At 43.0% G+C, this 17,778-nt stretch overlaps 1 protein-coding gene across 1 annotated transcript in view; it reads left to right on the forward strand.

The window, feature by feature from the left end:
- The window catches only part of ablim1b (actin binding LIM protein 1b), a 261,285-nt gene that overhangs the window by 17,151 nt on the left and 226,356 nt on the right, over positions 1–17,778 (forward strand). The window contains exon 2 of the mRNA XM_078223256.1: positions 15,679–15,813. Within this exon, the coding sequence (XP_078079382.1) occupies positions 15,679–15,813 (135 nt within the window). The remainder of the gene's footprint in view (positions 1–15,678; positions 15,814–17,778) is intronic.

A 17,778-nucleotide genomic window follows, 5' to 3' on the forward strand; every position in this document is an offset into this window, starting at 1 on the left:
GGGATGTGGGTGGCCCTGGCTAGGCCAACACTTATTGTACAACCTGAATTGTCCTTGAGAAGGTGGTGGTGAGCTGCCCTCTTGACCTGCTGCAATCCATGTGGTGCAGGCAGGTTCACCCACTGCGCTGTTAGGGAGGGAGTTCTGGGATTTTGACCCAGCGACAGTGAAAGAACGGTGACGTATTTCCAAGTCAGGTTGGTATGTGGCTTAGAGGCAAACTTGCAGGTGGTGATGTTCCCAGCATTGGCAGCCCTTGTCCTTCTAGGTGGTAGAGGTCACAGGTTTGGAAGATGCTGTTGAAGAAACCTTGGTGAGCTGCTGCTATAGATTTGGTATACATGCCTGCCACTGTGCATTGGTGTTGGAGAGAGTGAATGTTTAAATGATGGACGGGTGCCAATCAAGGTGGCAGCTTTTCCCTGGATTGTGTTGAGTTTCTTAAGTGTTGTTGGAGCTGCACTCATCCAGGCAAATGGGGATTCTATCATCACACTCTTGACTTGTGCCTTATAAATGATGGATGGGCTTCGGGGAGTCAGGAGGTGAATTACTCACCTTTTACAAACTCTTGCAGTCACAGTATTTATGTGGCTAGATCAGTTCAGTTTCTGGTCAGTGGCAATCCCCAGTGAGGGATTCAGCGATGGTAATGCTATTGAGTGTCAAGGGGAGATAGTTAGATTCTACATTGTTGCAGATGGTCATTACCTGGCATTTGTGTGGAATGAATGTTAACTCACCACTTATCAGTCCAAACCTGAATGTTGTCCAGGTCTTGCTGTATATGGACATGGACTGCTTCAGTATTGAGGAGTCTTAAATAGTACTGAACATTGTGCAATTGTCAGTGAACATTCCCACTTCTGACCCTGTAATGGAGAGAAGATCATTGATGAAGCAGTTGGAGGTGGTTAATGGGCCTTGGACATTACCCTGGAGAACTCCTGCAGTGATATTCAGGGGCTGAGATTATTGACTTCCGATAATCACAGCCATCTTCCTTTGCGCAAGGTATGACATCAACCATTGGTGAGTTTTCCCCTGATTCTCACTGACTTCACCTTTGCTCGGATACTCAGATATGTGCTGCTTTGATGTCAAGGGCAGTCACGCTCGCCCTTGACATCAAAGACAGTTTTGTCTTTTAAAAAGCATTTAGACAGTTACATGAGTAAGATGGCTATAGAGGGATATGGGCCAAACGTGGGCAACTGGGACTGGCTTAGTGGTAAAAGCTGGATGGCATGGACAAGTTGGGCCGAAGGGCCTGTTTCCATGCTGTAAACTTCTATGAGTTTATGACTTGATGTTTGAGATTTCATTCATGAAACAAACTCATCGAGAGAAATCTTGGAAAGGACTTCCCATGGAACATTAGTTGATTCATCATTCACCATGTTGATGATGTCAGATGACAATCACAACTATAAATAACGCAATGGCAAAAATCAGTTAGATTCAAGGTGTATAGTGACCTGGTCAGGCTACACCTGGAAAATTGGTTACCCCACCATGAACGAGGCAATCGAGCGATAGAGGGAGTAAAGGAGAGTAGCAAGAAAGTGTCAGAACGAAGAATTCCAAAAAATAATTTGGTAAACTTCAGTCTCTTAAGAGAATATTTCAGAGGGGAGCTTTATGGAACTTTATATTCAGGGAAAGTAAACACAAAATAATACTTTCACATAGTCAGGAACAACAAGTCAAATAGGACACTTGTTTACCATTCTAAAATACTATTGGATGATCAGTAGTTGGAATGGATTGCTAGGAAAATTTGTCGATATTAGAATATTGCACTCATTTGAGAAACAGCAAGGTAGCGTAACAAGAATAGTTACTTTGAACAGTGAATGTGCTGGAGGGAGTTCTTCTTCCCGATTTCCTGTGTGATTTTGTGAATATAACTACCTAGGAATGCTTTATTTTCTGTTAAGAGTGAACATCTTTTCCAACAAATGGAAATGGCATAAGAAATGATCTCAATCTTTATTGAATGATTCCGTATATTTTTGGGTGAGTGTTTTCAGTCTCCTTCTTCCATGGGTGTTAAGTGTCTTTGTCATGTGCTGATGCTTGAATGTTTTCTCTGACCATTGATACGCTAGGCACTGTTTACCTTCATTCTCGAGGTTTAACATTGGTTATTTTAGAATGACCTTCTCTCCCTCCTCTATTCTTCGTGTCCCTCTGTCTATTCAAGGGAGCACTTGTCTGAAGCTTCTGTCAGGAATGGGCTCCACCTAAAAATGTCAACATGTAAGTCATATTCTAAAATAAAACGAACTCCAAAAATCTCTGCAAGTCACAGAACTAACAATGGGTGAAGGGGTGGGAAACCCCTCCTAGTAACAGACCTCCCAGCTACAAATACTATTGTAAACAGCAAATGCTGTTGGAAATATTGAAAAAGACTATTTTACTGACATCAGTGTGGCTGGAACAGAGCCAAGAAGCCAGTAAGAAAGCAAGCAGCCTTGGTGATGCTGACCTGCCACTGGAGAAGTTGCCAAGCAGTGGGCAGGAGGAGGATCGGCTGCACGCTACATGGAGCGGGCAGCCTCTTTGCAAAATTAAGGGACTAATTATGTGCCATTTGACTGTGCTGCTGGCATGTTGCCGGCTTCATGGAGTTGGCCTCCCTGCAGTAGAATCATAGAATCCTACAGTGCAGAAGGAGGCCATTCAGCCCATTGAGTCTGCACTGACCACAATCCCACCCAGGTCCTATCCCCATAACCCTATACATTTATCCTGACTAGTCCCCCTGACATTAAGGGGCAGTTCACCTAACCCACACATCTTTGGATTGTGGGAGGAAACAGGAGCACCCGGAGGAAACCCACGCTGACACGGGGAGAATGTGCAAGCTCCACACAGACAGTGACCCAAGCCGGGAATTGAACCCGGGTCCCTAGCACTGTGAGGCAGCAGTGCTAACCACTGTGCTACCGTGCCGCCCACTCTGAAGTCTGATGTCTGTTGAAACTGGAGACTCTGTGATTCAAAGAGGAGATAACGTCTGTGAAATGCAGCCCGCTGAGCCTCAGAGATCCTCCGGAGGGGTTTTCTCTCTGAGCCTCCCACCCTAAACCCACTAATTTGAACAGATTCCACACCAAGTTGAGGGCGCCTCCAGTTTGAGGCACCCTCAAGGTCTCAGCAACACCCACCTCTCCCACTGGCGCTGGCCATCTGATTGGGCCCACTGCTCCCACTCCAGCAAGCGGACTTGGGTCCTGCTTTTTGTCTTGATGTTGGGATCGAAATGTCCATTGTGAAATGCAGCCCTTTGTTTCTTTCAAGGCACAAGTACACCTCATGTCCATCACTACGATCCACAGATTTCAAAAGTAAGAAATGAAAGATACCAGAAGAAAAGTGGAAGGAGTCTGGAACTCCTTATCTCTTTCATTCTTTCTATCTTCTCTCAATCTACAGGTCTTTCCAAGCTTGGTGCAATGTAACTTTTAATTGCTTTGTTAGAATGGCAGCCTTGGTACTATTCTTTATTATGGATCTTTGCTTTACACCCAAATTTCCCAATCACATTGCTTCTCAGCAGCACCTTATTCAAACACATTTTATGTAAAGTAAGTTCAAATGGGTCTGTTTTCACAGGGGCTATTTATATCTATTATTTTGTTGTTAAACTCTTCTGTCAAGTTGATGATTTGTCTAAAATAAGGAGATTATTATTTGACCTTGTGTTTATTGACGTGGGGCTGAATTTCCGCACACCCCAAGACCGGAAATACCCACCCGAGCTCAATGGACCACCAAATTCTCTGTCCTGCCCAGCACCAGAATCGTAGCGGATGGGATGGGAAATTTCTGGCCATGTGTTTCATTCACTGTCACTGAAATGAAACCCTTCAAATTTCACTCACACTTGAACATTTATTTATTCGTGTCACAAGTAGGCTTACATTAATACTGCAATGAAGTTACTGTAAAAATCCCCTAGTCGCTACATTCCGGCACCTGTTTGGCTACACTGAGGGAGAATTTAGCATGGCCAATGCACCTAACCTGCACGTCTTTCGGACTGTGGAAGGAAACCGGAGCACCCGGAGGAAACCCTCGCAGACACGGGGAGAACGTGCAGACTCCGCACAGACAGTGACCCAAGCTGGGAATCGAACCCAGGTCCTTAGTGCTGTGAGGCAGCAATGATAACCACTGTGCCACCATGCCGCCATATTTAAGAGACTCAGAGACTTGTAACTCCTTTGTTACTTTTATCTGTTTGTTCACTAGGTGGGGCAGAATTTTCCGATTTTTGTTCAAAGTGCCAACACGGGTGGCAAAAACAGTGTGTAGCCCATTGGCTGTGCAGCAAACTTTTCCTGCCAAACTTTTAAACTGGAAAAAAAACCCAGGAGGAGGTTCCCACAATGCCATGTTGGTGCGGCAGGTTCCACCCTACCCATCTCGCCAGCAACTTAGGCTCCTGAGAAGTCAGGGCACCCCTTTAAAAAAAAATCACCCCAGGACATGGTACCCCACTGCAGGGACAAGGAAGTTCCCCAGTGGAAGCTGATAACTTCACCATTGTTATTGAAGAAATATTTGGATGATTGTATGTCAGCAGGCAGAAGGGGTAAAAGAAGCATGCTTCTCTTGTCCATTTTCTTCTCTTTACTCTCTTATTTACTGTTTTTCTTTGCTCCCCTGAAGGCATTGGTTACTTGCTGAGGTAAACTTCTGTTAAAATCTATCATCCTCCAGCACCTCACTCAAGCTTCATGTGCGGCCAGCTTTATCGTGAGTGTTATCAGGCTATTCACCATGGGAAATATCACAAATATGCTTTCCCTGCTGGAGACAAATATGCAGAGAGGTTCCTCAGGGATCAGTACTGGGACCGTTGCTTTACCTGAAGTATATACATGACTTGGACTTGGATGCTGTAACAAGTTTTCGGACACAGAAGTCCCTTCACCAAAATCCCTTTATTTACAAACTCTAACAGCAGTACACAGAGTGACTGGTGGTTAGCAGTCTGTCTCCAGGGGTGTCAGAGGAACTGACACTCCAAGTTAAGTACAAGGCAAAGACTCCCTGATTGGCCCATCAATTGGATCCTTAATCAGGCTAATCTTTTTGTGGATCCTTAATCAGGGATATCTTTTTGTGTTGAACCAAATAAACAAAATCAAACTGACTTAAGGACAACTCAAAAAGGGCAGCTCCCTAAAAGGAGGGGAACCGCCCAAAACAAAAGACACAGCGGAAAGGAAACTTAAAATATCAAATTAAAATGTGATTAAAGGGGTCAGTCATACACTCCAGTCCCTGCAGTGCCCAGCGGGTATGGAAGGTGTCAACTGTGCACTCGGACACCGCATGCTCCCTTTCCAGGGACACCCGGCTGCGAATATAGCCGCGGTAGAGGGGCAGACAGTCAGGTTGGACGACCCCCTCGATCGCCTGCTGCTTGGATCTGTAGATGGATCCTTAATCAGGGAGTTCATACTCCAAAAGGCCAACCCCAATGGTCTGATTGAAGTCATTACAGATGTGCAATTTTAAAGTTTTCCAATGATTAAAACTCAAGAGTGTAGTAAATAGTGAGGAGGATTGTGGAAGATTTCAGAGAAATGCAGACAGTCTCGGGCAGGCAAGTGGCCGATAGAATTTAATGTCTATCAGATTGAAGTGATGCATTTTGGGAAGAACAACATGGAGGGGCGGTATCAACTAAATGGTACGATTTTGAGGTGGGATCTGGGAGTGGATATTCAAGGTGGCAATTAATAAACTGCTAATAAGGTGATTAAGAAAATGTATGGGATATTTGGCTTTATAAATAGGGAAACTGAATACAAAAACAAGGAAGTCATACTAAACTTTGACAAATCACTGGTTAGATCTCAGCTGGAATATTGTGTACAATTCTGAGCAGCATGCTTTAGGAGAGATGTTGTGGCCTTGGAGAGGACACAGAAGAGGTTTATTGGGTTAATACCAGGGATGAGGCACTCCAGTTATGTCTAGAAATTGGAAATTGTCTCACATAATGTGAAGAAGAGAACATTAAAGCCTAATAGAAGTATTCAAAATACTAGGGGTTTCTTAGTATAGAAACTTCCATCAAGTGGGGCAAATAATCAAAGGTTTAAAATAGTTAGTATAAGAGTGTTGAGACTACTTCTCAATATAGAGATGCAAGTGACCTGAAATGACTCAATATCAAAATTTCATGAAGATATAAAAGTACGCATGGTTAAGTATGAAGAAAATGCAAAAAGACATGGATTAAGGGAATGGACAAAAAGATGCCAGGTGAAATTTAATGCAAAGAAACGTGAGGTGACATGTCTTGGGAGGAAGAATAAGGGGAGGGATTATACACTAAATGGCTAAAAAAAAAAGGGCAGAGAGACAGAAGTGTTCAGGTACACAAGTAAAGTGGGGAAAATAAATTGTTCAAGATGTTTAAAAATGAAATGGAATTTAAGATTTATAATGGAGCAGTAAAGAAGTCATGCTAAAGTTCTACAAATTGCTGGTTTAGACCACAGCTAGAATATTTTGCCCAATTGTGGATGCCACACTTTAAGAAGGACATCCAGATCATAGAGATGGCGGGAGGAACTCACTAAAATTATACTAAAAGGCTAAAGTTAATAATGTGAGACTGGAGAATTGGGGGTTCTTTTGATTTGAAAGATGAAGGTTAAGGAGAATTCTGATAGTCGTTCAAGATATTGAACGGTTTTGATAATGGAGGGAAAATTGTTTCATCAGGTTCGTGAGTTGGTAACAAGGAGACGTAAATAGAAGATAATTACCAAAAGAATAAAGGAAGAGTTTAGGCGAAATGGTTTTCAGGTACAGGATTGTGAGGACATAGAATGACTCACGAGGAACAGTGGTGGAAGGAAAATCCAGAATAGCTTTGAAAAGGGTAGTCAATGTAAAATTGAAAAAGAAAGGGCAGGGAAATGAAACTAAATGAGTATGTTTTTCAGACGTCCAGTGCAGACAGGATAAGCTCAATTGGCTCCTTGTCTGCGGCAAAATAAGTTAATTTTTCCATTGAAATAGGAGAGAGGAATTCAGAAAAATGTGTTTGCAATTTCTGGATTAAGGTAATTTTGCTTAAAAACTTGAAGGATTAATGATTCAAAGAATATAATCAAAAGAATGCAACCCATAAATCATGCACTTAGGGGAAAAGGTTCTAATTTTTTTCTGACTACAGGCCTTGACTAATGGCTTTGTATAAACAAGCTTGGGTCAGGGTTAATATGCAAGCGTATCCCAGTTAAAGCTTGCTCAAACTCGAAATAGTTGTTCATCGATCACAACTGGCAAGCAAAAGCAGGATTCTTTCTTAATGACTGAAGTTGTTTAATCAAACAAGTGCCAGAATGGAAAAGCTTGGCAGCAAGTTGGACCAGTCAACCATCTCAGACTGGTGTCTAAACCGTGCCTGTTGCTAACTTCCACCTGGTCACTTCTGGGTTATTGTCGTATTATTTATCAAAAACTCACGCTAAATTGGTCTTAAATTTGAACACAATTGGAGTCTAAGTCCTTCTGCAGTGGAGAAAAGTAATAGCGCTTTTTTTTGAAACAATGATTGAATAACCACAGGAGAGACTTGGACGGTGCAATTTACTGAAAAGTAACCCAATCAAAAACTATGAACAACAGTTCCATCAAAAACAAAGACTTGCATTTATATGTAGCTCCTTTCACAATCATTGTAGTTCCAGAAGCACATAGAAGCTAATGACCAGAATGTGACCACCATTCACGTCGGTGGGATCTTCCCATCCGCTGCAGTGAACGGAGAATTGGCTGGGCACCAAATTCTCTGACCTCGCTTCAGTAGGAGCGTGGCATGAACGGTCGGCAAGATTGCCCCCCCCCGCCCCCCGTGGCTTATTATTTTGAATTGTAGGTTACTGTTGTAATGTAGACTAATCAGAATGCACCAGTAATAATGATGCTCGGACAGCAGCTAATGAGGTGGTAAGCAAGCTGAAATACCCCAAACTCTGTTAATGCATTTGTGCAGTGTTCAGCTTTGTGTCTTTCAGTGGAGGCGAAAAGCAGGTTTGGGTCAGATACCTATTTTAAAACCCATCTGATTTTTCTCTACATTGCCTTCAGTCGAAAGTAAAGTGGACAACCCATGTGAATACTGTGTTGCTCAGTCAAATCTCCCTTAGCCTCCTCTGTTCCAAGGAAACCAGCCCCAGCCTATCCAACCTTTCCTCATAGCTGACTTTCTCCATTCCTGACAAATCCTCGTCAATCTCCTCTGCACCCTCTTGAATGTTTTTGAGTCTATTTTTGTTTTGCAGACACCTGCAACAACCAATTTGTGCACAGCAAGGTCCCCCACCCAAACAGGGCATGCGATAAATGAATAATCTGTATTGGTGACACTTAATGAGGAAGGTTTAAGACATCTATGATCTCCTGCAAATTATGCTGCGTAATTTTTTAGATTCACTTGAACAAGCAGATAAGTGAACCTGTGCCAAAAGTGAGATCAACTGAAATTAAATTTGAAATAATTATTGCCAAGTTTATTTGCTAAGGTGGTGAAAGTTGCTAAGGTTATTTAATTTTAATTGCTCGCCTGAGAGCTTTTCATTTTCTCGGAAGCAGATGTTTTCCTTCACATTTCTTTCAGTAAAACTGATATTCAGCACCTCAGCTTCGCATAAGGATGCTGTGAATGACGAACAGAACGCAAGTGGATGTAGCAAAGGAAATAATGTTTGCAAACATGGGATACAGAATGGGAAACAGTGCAAGACTCATTTCACTTTGAACACTTCCTAATGCAGAGTGAAGGAGACGTGAGGACAACTTATACTTGCAGTTTACAAAAAGTAATTTTGGAAAATAGGTGACTATCCCAAGAGTTTATACAAAAGTGCAACAGGTGCTAATGATTCTTAAGCGAATTACTTTTTGAAAGACTGTGTGTCCTCTACTGGGACGGCATGGTGGCACAGTGGTTAGCACTGCTGCCTCACAGTGCCAGGGATCCGGGTTCGATTTCTGGCTTGGGTCACAGTCTGTGTGGAGTTTGCACATTCTCCTCGTGTCTGTGTGGGTTTCCTCTGGGTGCTCCGGTTTCCTCTCACAGTCCAGAGATGTGCAGGTTAGATGAATTGGCCATGCTAACAAATTGCCCCTTAGTGTCAGGGGGACTAGCTAGGGTAAATGCATGGGGTTGTGGGGCCGGATGGAATTGTTGTTTGTGCAGACTCGATGGGCCGAATTCTACTGCACTTTATTGGGCAGCACAGTGGCACAGTGGTTAGCACTGCTGCCTCACAGCGCCAGGGACCTGGGTTCAATTCCGGCCTCGGGTAACTATCTGTATGGAGTTAGCACATTCTCCCCATGTCTGCGTGGGTTTCCCTTGAGTGCTCCACTTTCCTTCCACACTCCAAAGATGTACAGGTTAGGTTGATTGGCCATGCTCATTTGCCCCTTAATGTCAGGGAGATTAGCAGGGTAAATGTGTGGGGTCATGGGGACAGGGCCTGGGTGGGATTGTTGTTAGTGCAGGCTCAATGGGCCGAATGGCCTCTTTCTATACTGTCGGGATTCTAGGATATCGCAAACTGTAACTTAAACTGGTTGCACTTTAGTTAGTTTCTTCTAAGCACTCACTTCAATGAGCAATAAATCAATATTTTGGTTCTATCGAAGGAAGGACCACATCAAGCTGTGCATGTTTCAGATAATGGATAAAACAGACAAGGGCAACGCAATGTCACATTACACTCCAACCAAGAATGCCAACAAAGCAATAACAGGAAAGCACATCATTTACTGGTCAGGACCTTGGCAAGTGCAATACTGCCATGATAAACTGAACAATATGATGTAGTGTTTAAAAGCTTTGAAGAGGAAGTGATTACACTTTCAGCTATGCAAAGCATTAGGACTGAGTCGAGGTCCATCTCGCTGGAAATGTTTTGAAGGCTTTTTTGAATTCGTTGGGCATCGTATTACATTTTTAACATTAGTTCAATTAGGGAAAAAGATCACGCAATTTCATTTATTGAAACTGAGTACTTCTTTTATTATATTTCTCAAGTACCTTGTATTGAATTCTCACTTGTAGCTACTTTTGAAATGTAATGACTGTTGTTATGTAGGGAAATGGCGTTGTTACGACCTCTCAATTTCAACAATACAAGTCACATTCTTATTCCCATCAATTATTTTATACGCATTTACTTCAGCATCATGTTCTTGGAATGTTTCCTATTTTTGTAAAATCAGTACACTCAATACAGCATAGGTTGCAGTATTATGGGATGTCAATAATTGGGGCGTGTCCTTTTAAATCTTGTAGGCATAGGTAATATCCCCTCTTTCCTCATCCACTCTTCCCACCTTTCCCCATTCCAAATCGCGGAATTGCCCTTTTGCTTAATTCTCTGCACTTTAATCACAGTTGCGCTATTATTAAACTTCTTCCTTCTCCTTCAGGGACCATGCCCTTAGAGGACTTAGGACTTCTATTGGAGTGGTTCACAATTATGCATAGCAAAGTAGTGTAGTGGTTTGTTGTTGCCTTCTGCAGTATGGCTGAGCAGGAAACTCTCCCGCTCTTATTGCCTGCTATCAGGCGTATTGGAACGATTTACAGACTGATGCTCAATCTGTTTAGCGATGTCCTGAATGCACCTTCCATGGCCAGCAAGTCCCAAAGTGGGACTTGAACCTTGAGTTTCCGGCCCAGAGGTAGGGATGCTACCACTGTGCTACAAGACCTCCCTATTACCGAAAAAGTGCTATTTCTTTCTTTCGTGGTGAAGGTGCTCTCATGTTGGTGGTACAGCTTTCAAAGCAGAATCACAGACACACACACACATCAGGCATTGACATCATTGATTTAGCAAGAGATGGTGTGTTTCAGGTCAACCTTGAATATTTAATAATTAATTAAGTTAGATTTTGCATGCCCAATGCAGAGGAAACATTCAAACATTCAGGTGAGGATCAACATTTCCTGCATGACTGACTATTAACAACGGATGAAACAATGTCCTGGGTGCCTTGACCTTTCTGCTGCATACCAGGAACACACATCGGCATCCGACCACCATGATTTCCCATCTTATTAAATCGATAACAAGACAAAAACACCTGAAGGAGAAACACGTTTTTAAAAAAAATACAGAGCAAGAACTGGGAAATGGGACGAGGGTAAATGTTCTTGACTCTCGAATGCCCTCTAATGGAGGGCTGGAGGGCAGTTAGAGATGGGCAATAAATGCTGGCCCAGCCAGTGACGCCTACATCCCCTGAACAAATAAAACAAAAATGGTTTTGGTTGCAGGCTGGCACTGGCTCAGCAGATCATTGACAATGGAGTAGATAACTGTGGTGAAGACCTCATTTTGTTGCAGGAGACCACATAATCCCTTCCTACAAGGCGATTTCTATGATTTTATCATTTGGAAATGAGAAGTAATTTACAGAACATAAAATGCCAGAAATCAATCAAAGAACCCTAGCGTGCAAGGTGATACAATGACATTAGCAGACTCATTCTGCAAACCCATATTCATAGCTGAAGTTAATCATCTGAGATGATTTAATCAAAGATGACACATGCTCTTTGATATTTAACCAGTCCATCTCTAGAGAAGATGAGCCTCGGATATTCTAAAAATACCATCTCAGTTAAAAATGAATGAGATGAGCAGAGAGTGCATCTTAAAATGCAATTAACGGTCGAGCGATTCCTTCCCCTTTGTTAACATACAATCTGGAGAGCAAATCCAGAAAATGGACCTTGTGTTGAATAAAACTTTTAATGCAGCAGTAAATGTTGGATATCTAACAACCAATTTATTTTGTAGTTAGTTTTATCTTCCAATCTGTCCCAAGGATGAGAGCTTTGTATTGGTGCAAATTAATTTCTTTTGAAGCTGCATTGGAGTACGGATAGCCATCTCAGCTGGTTCTCTCCATTGGGCTGATTGGAGTGCCTGTGTTTCGCCAAAGCATGTTCAGCAGACCAAATAACTTACTGTTGTTCAGGCTGATAAATAATCCTCTACTTCCTAATTCTTATCTCATTTAGAAAAGTAAGTATTTCTGCAATATCTCGTTCATATCTCTTTCAGAGTAAGGTAAGTCCTTGGGTTCAGTGCGTTAGATACTTTCTGTCTGCTTTGTGTCTGGATCACAGTAATAATTAATTCAAAACAAAACTCCAGTTCACAGTAGCTTCAGAGTTAAACATAATGATATTCTATTGAGCTTTTAATGAGTAACAGTTTAAAACTACCAAACATTCCTTTCAGTGCATGATAACACACCAATACACAGGCTGCCCTGTGGGTATTCCGATCCTCATGCAGCAAGATTAAAAATGGAATAATCTAACTAACTTTGGAACACTTGACAACGCCTTCCAAACCCACAACCTCTACCACCTAGAAAGACAAGGGCAATAGATGCATGCGAACACCACCACCACCACCAAGTTCCCCTCCAAGCCACACACCATCTTGATTTGGAACTATATTTTATTTTATTCTTTCATGGGATGTGGGCATCGCTGGCTGTGTAGCATTTATTGTCCATCCCTAATTTCCCTTGAGTAAGGGGTGGCGATTTGTCTTTTGAACCACTGCAGACCAGGCAGTGTAGGTACATCCACAGTGCTGTGAGGAAGGGATTTCCAGAATTTTCACCCAGCAACAATGAAGGATCTGCAATATTGTACCAGTTGCTTTGTTTGCCTGTTGTAAACATATTCCCATCTTACATTTAATGATAGTTCTTTGTCATTAATTGGATGATAGGTATACAATCGGTCAGTTGAAGAGCCCTGGTTGTACTGATGCTACAATACAAAACATAACGATAAATCGTACTCTTCCTTTACTTACCATTCTTGTCTGCATTGTTCGCATGGTGCCAGACAACAGCACAATTTTGGATTAGATAACTAATAACTGAGATGGTTGCATGACACTTATCAATTTGTCACTGGAACCAGAAAATCACAGAGGTATCACTGATTCACTCACTCAAATCCTCTATATGCATTGTCATTAGAGAGCTCTGTGTCAGGAGTGCTAATTTGGAGAACATATCCAACATATCCAATATCCAGTTTCCTCCCACAGTCCAAAGATGTGCGGGTTAGGTTGATTGGCCATGCTAAAAATTGCCCCTTAGTGTCCTGAGATGCGTAGGTTAGAGGCATTAGCGGGTAAATATGTCGGGATAAGAAGGTGGGGCCTGGGTGGGATTGTGGTCGGTGCAGACTTGATGGGCCAAATGGCCTCTTTCTGCACTGTAGGGTTTCTATGATTTTATGATTCTCTTCTTGCACTGTCCTCTCACTAACTAAACAGAGTTCAACCTAGGTACCCGTGGAAAGATCCGTGTATATGTACTTACAGCTCTATAGAGGTGGTTATGTTGGTCTGTAAACGTGGGCACACATGCATGCGGCCGGAATTTTACCGCCACGGATTTGACTCCGGGGTGGGCGCGGCTCGCAGAACGGAATTCTCCGTTGGCCTTGGGTGGGATTTTATGAGCCTTGCCTGAGCGGCATCGTAAAATACTGTGTATGTACTTAAAAGCAGGACAGAGCTCTACTCAACTGCTTCCAGCTGTTGCTGATGTTTTGCACATTTGAAAAGAACTGACTCGCCTAATGTTCTAAACTTTGTATTCGGCAAACAACCGGTTTCATCACAAAATGATAGAAGGCCACCTCCATCAGATATCTCCATGTTGTTGGAGAAAATACAAATCTCTCGCAACATCAATAGGTCCATTGATGTAATGCATAATGATAGGAATGTACTGTTGGACTGCTTTTTGAGACAAGTATCAATATTCCCTTTCTTCCTGTGGGCAGATTTTCATGCACCCCCCCTCCCCCTCCAGGGTGGGGGAGAGGAGGGGGGAGTTAAGTTCAATGATGGGACTCCGCCTCTGACCCCGAACCCCCCCACAACTGCCTGAACACAGAAGCTTTTTCATGTCTGGGTGGGCAGGGCTCCAGGTGGGATAGTCACCTATTAAAGCCCTTAAGTCACCACTTAATGGCCCAATCTTTAGGCTGGTGGGAGTGGGTGCAGGTAGAGTGGGAACATTTTTCCCCTTCGGATGGAGGGAGTCCTGCCCACTGTCAATCAATGTTCAAGTGAGTGTTAAATGGCAGTGGGAGTTCATGAGTCAGCAGTCTTAGTCACCGACTCTTAAGATGCCGATCGCGCACCATCCTTAAGGTCGTACCCCTGGTTACAGTAGCCTAGTGGCTATGACACTGGACGAGCAACTGAGAGGTCATGATTATACAACCCACCATGGCAAGTTATGGTAGTCAGATCAATAAATCTGATAAATTGTAGCCTGACATCAGATAATTATGGATGCCGCTGGATTGTTGTAAATCTAGAAACACAAAAAATAGGAGCAGGAGTAGGCCATTCAGCCCTTCGAGCCTGCTCTGCCAATCAGCATGTTCATAGCTGATCCTCGATTTCAACACCAAATTCCAGCACTCTCCCCATATCCCTTGATACCTTTAGAGTCTAGAAACCTATTTATTTCCTCTCCATCAAAGGCCTTCACAGCCTTGTGTGATTTAATTTGATTTGATTTATTAGTGTTACATGTATTAACATACAGTGAAGAGTATTGTTTCTTGCACGCCCAACAGACAAAGCATACTGTTCAAAGAGAAGGAAACGAGAGAGTGCAGAATGTAGTGTTATAGTTATAGTTATAGCTAGAGTGTAGAGAAAGATCAACTTCGTGCAAGGTAGGTCCATTCAAAAGTCTGATGGCAGCAGGGAAGAAGCTGTTCTTGAGTTGGTTGGTACGTGACCTCAAACTTTTGTGACTTTTTCCCGACGGAAGAGGTGGAAGAGAGAATGTCCGGGGTGCGTGGGGTCCTTAATTATGCTGGCTGCTTTGCCAAGGCAGCGGGAAGTGTAGACTGTGTCAACGGGAGGCTGGTTTGTGTGGTAGATAATTCCACAGTTTTACAACCCTCTGAGTGAAGAAATTTCTCCTCACCTCAGTTCATTACAGTTCCGTTCCAACGTCATTCTTTGCCTCATTTTTAGATTCGGAAATTAGGCTTAAACACCTGTTTGAAATAAAAGGTATATTTGATAATAATGTCCCAACAAGTGATGCACATGTAAATTCAGAGTCAAACGATTTATTAGACTTAGATTGTCTCCATACTCAATTCTCGGATGATTTGAAAATGCATCAGCGATGCGCTCAATAATCCGCTGAATAATTTGTGCCTCTCTCTCGCCAAACAATGTCGGAGATGCAAATATACAGTTTTAAGTTTGTTTATTCGTGTCACAAGTAGGCTTACATTAACACTGCAATGAAGTTACTGTGAAAATCCTCTAGTCGCCACACTCCGGCGCCTGTTGGGGTGCACTGAGGGAGAATTTAGCATGGCCAATACACCTAACCAGCACGTCTTTCAGACTGTGGGAGGAAACTGGAGCACGCGGAGGAAACTCATGGGGAGTCTGCACTGACAGTAACCCAAGCCGGGAATCAAATTTGTGTCCCTGGCATTGTGAGGCAGCAGTGCTAACCACCGTGCCACCATGCAAATATATGCTGAGCTATAAGAGTTACTGACCTGGTGTGCCCATCTTCTCTTCTTCTTTACAGTGGCTCACCCTCAGGACCCCCACCAGCCTGCAGAAAAGCCGGCCATCCGCTGTTTCAAATGTGGAGACCCATGTAAGGGACAGGTGCTTCGTGTCCAGTCCAGACATTTTCACCTCAAATGTTTCACCTGCAAAGGTAAGAGCATCAATGATGATTTTTGACCCTTTGAATTTTCCCATTTTTCCTTTTCACTCCAAGGTTTTAAAATAAGCCCAAGGTCTATGCGTTATAAACAGAGCCTCCTGTGCTCACCCTGTGATGATTTATTTCCCTGAAAAATATTTTAAGTTCCATTCATCAGACGTGCCTTTGATGTAGCACCCAGTGTATTTCTAGCTGGGTTGAAGGATTGCCAAATATTATTTTCGGGGGTTGTTTTTCTGTAAGGGTGAAAACAATGGCTAAATGGGCAGTGTATTAATAAGGCACACCAGTTTTAGCACGCACATTTGGTCCGAATCGCTGATTATTGTGGATCCTGCATGAAAATCACTTCAGTGAGGCTGCCATAATTTCATCAGATTGCAAAGCAATTAGCTGGGAGACCTCACACATCGTCGCCACCAGTCAACAAGGCGTTTGATACTTTCTTACTTACATGGACTGATTGTAAAATGTTGGCTTGTATTTCCGTCTGCCCATGCTGTATTTTATCCGAGCAGCTGTAAGTTCGAAAATAAAAAAAAACACATGTAGCGTCGACATAAAATCTGTCTGACATTCATTTTAGAAGAGCTATTCATCCTTTCCACAATCTTATTCCAGGAATTTCAAATGAGCCCTGGGAATCATAGGTAAAGGAATGTTAATGGTGCCAAGGACAGAGTCAAATTTTCCATTCTACATGTGATGCCTTTAATATTCCTCTAATCTTGACCTCAGGAGCTCTCGCTAACATCCTGTTATGGTATCAAAACTAAATTAAGGAGATTGCCCGATAAACGGCCATGGAGTCCACTAATTCCACGAGGCAGGAAGACTATTTTTGGGCACCCCAGCAGTGCAGTGTTAACAGCTCACGCTGAAATGTGGGAGTTTAAGGAGTCCCGCAATTTGGGCCTTGGACCTCATCATAATGTTGATGGTGCTGTGGAAGGAACCTGCACTGGTTGGCTCTCCAACTTCCACGGAGATGAACTGCATGGCAGGAGAAGGAATTGGTGTGCATCTGGATTCATTATTTAAACTTGGTAAGGAATCAGGTCGGAAGATCACAGGTTTCGGGTGTACTTCGTGTTGGGGGCGGGGGGGGTGACGGGTGGGGGCTGGGAGTGGGAGAGGGGAGCTGGCATTGGTAGGTAGGAAGCTTGAAGATCTTAGAAATACTGATGTGGGAGTTTGGATATATACAGTTGGCTGGGGTGGCGGGGCATGGCGAGTAGGGTGACTGGAAGTGTCGGAGTCAGGAATGAGGTGGGAGATGGGTGATCAGTTGACTGAGGGGCAAGGATTATTGTAAGTAACCTTTTATACTTGATGTGTTTAGTGCTAGTTTTCAGCGCAATCGCTGACTGTGTCAGAGCAAACCAAAGTTCCGGTGACCAGAAGCAGGTGATAGGTACCTTATTTGCATATACAAATGGATGAATGGCTGCTTCAAACACAGGTAAAGGATGCCTCTTGTTTGGCATTTGGCATCAGACATCACGTGGCACCTCTAGCACCCAAACAATGGGTGCTTCTGATCTCCATTTTGTGCCCTCACTGTATTTACATCAAAGCTCCTTGGTATAATACGTTTGAGATATTTAAAGAGTTATTTGGTTAATAGGATAAAAACATGGCACACAGTGGGTGTTGTGCTAATAAAACACACCTTTTGAAAGTCTGGTATTAGCCTGAAGATTTTGGGCTAGTGGGTGATTACAAAGAGTTAAACTTGCCCAGTGGTGCTAAAACAAACACTTACAAGGTTAGAACTCGAACAGTATTTAGATGTGATTTTAATTGTGCAATATATATGGGCTCTATGCATCCTCTCATGGTGTGGAGTGCACGGCCTGTCATATAGGATGGCTTGGTAACTAATGGATGCATGTTGAGATCTTGGTGGAGGACATTCAGAGGAGGAGGAATGCTCCGTATTCATGAAACAGCTGG

Source organism: Mustelus asterias, chromosome 11, assembly GCF_964213995.1.
Source record: "Mustelus asterias chromosome 11, sMusAst1.hap1.1, whole genome shotgun sequence".
Lineage (NCBI taxonomy): Eukaryota > Metazoa > Chordata > Chondrichthyes > Carcharhiniformes > Triakidae > Mustelus > Mustelus asterias.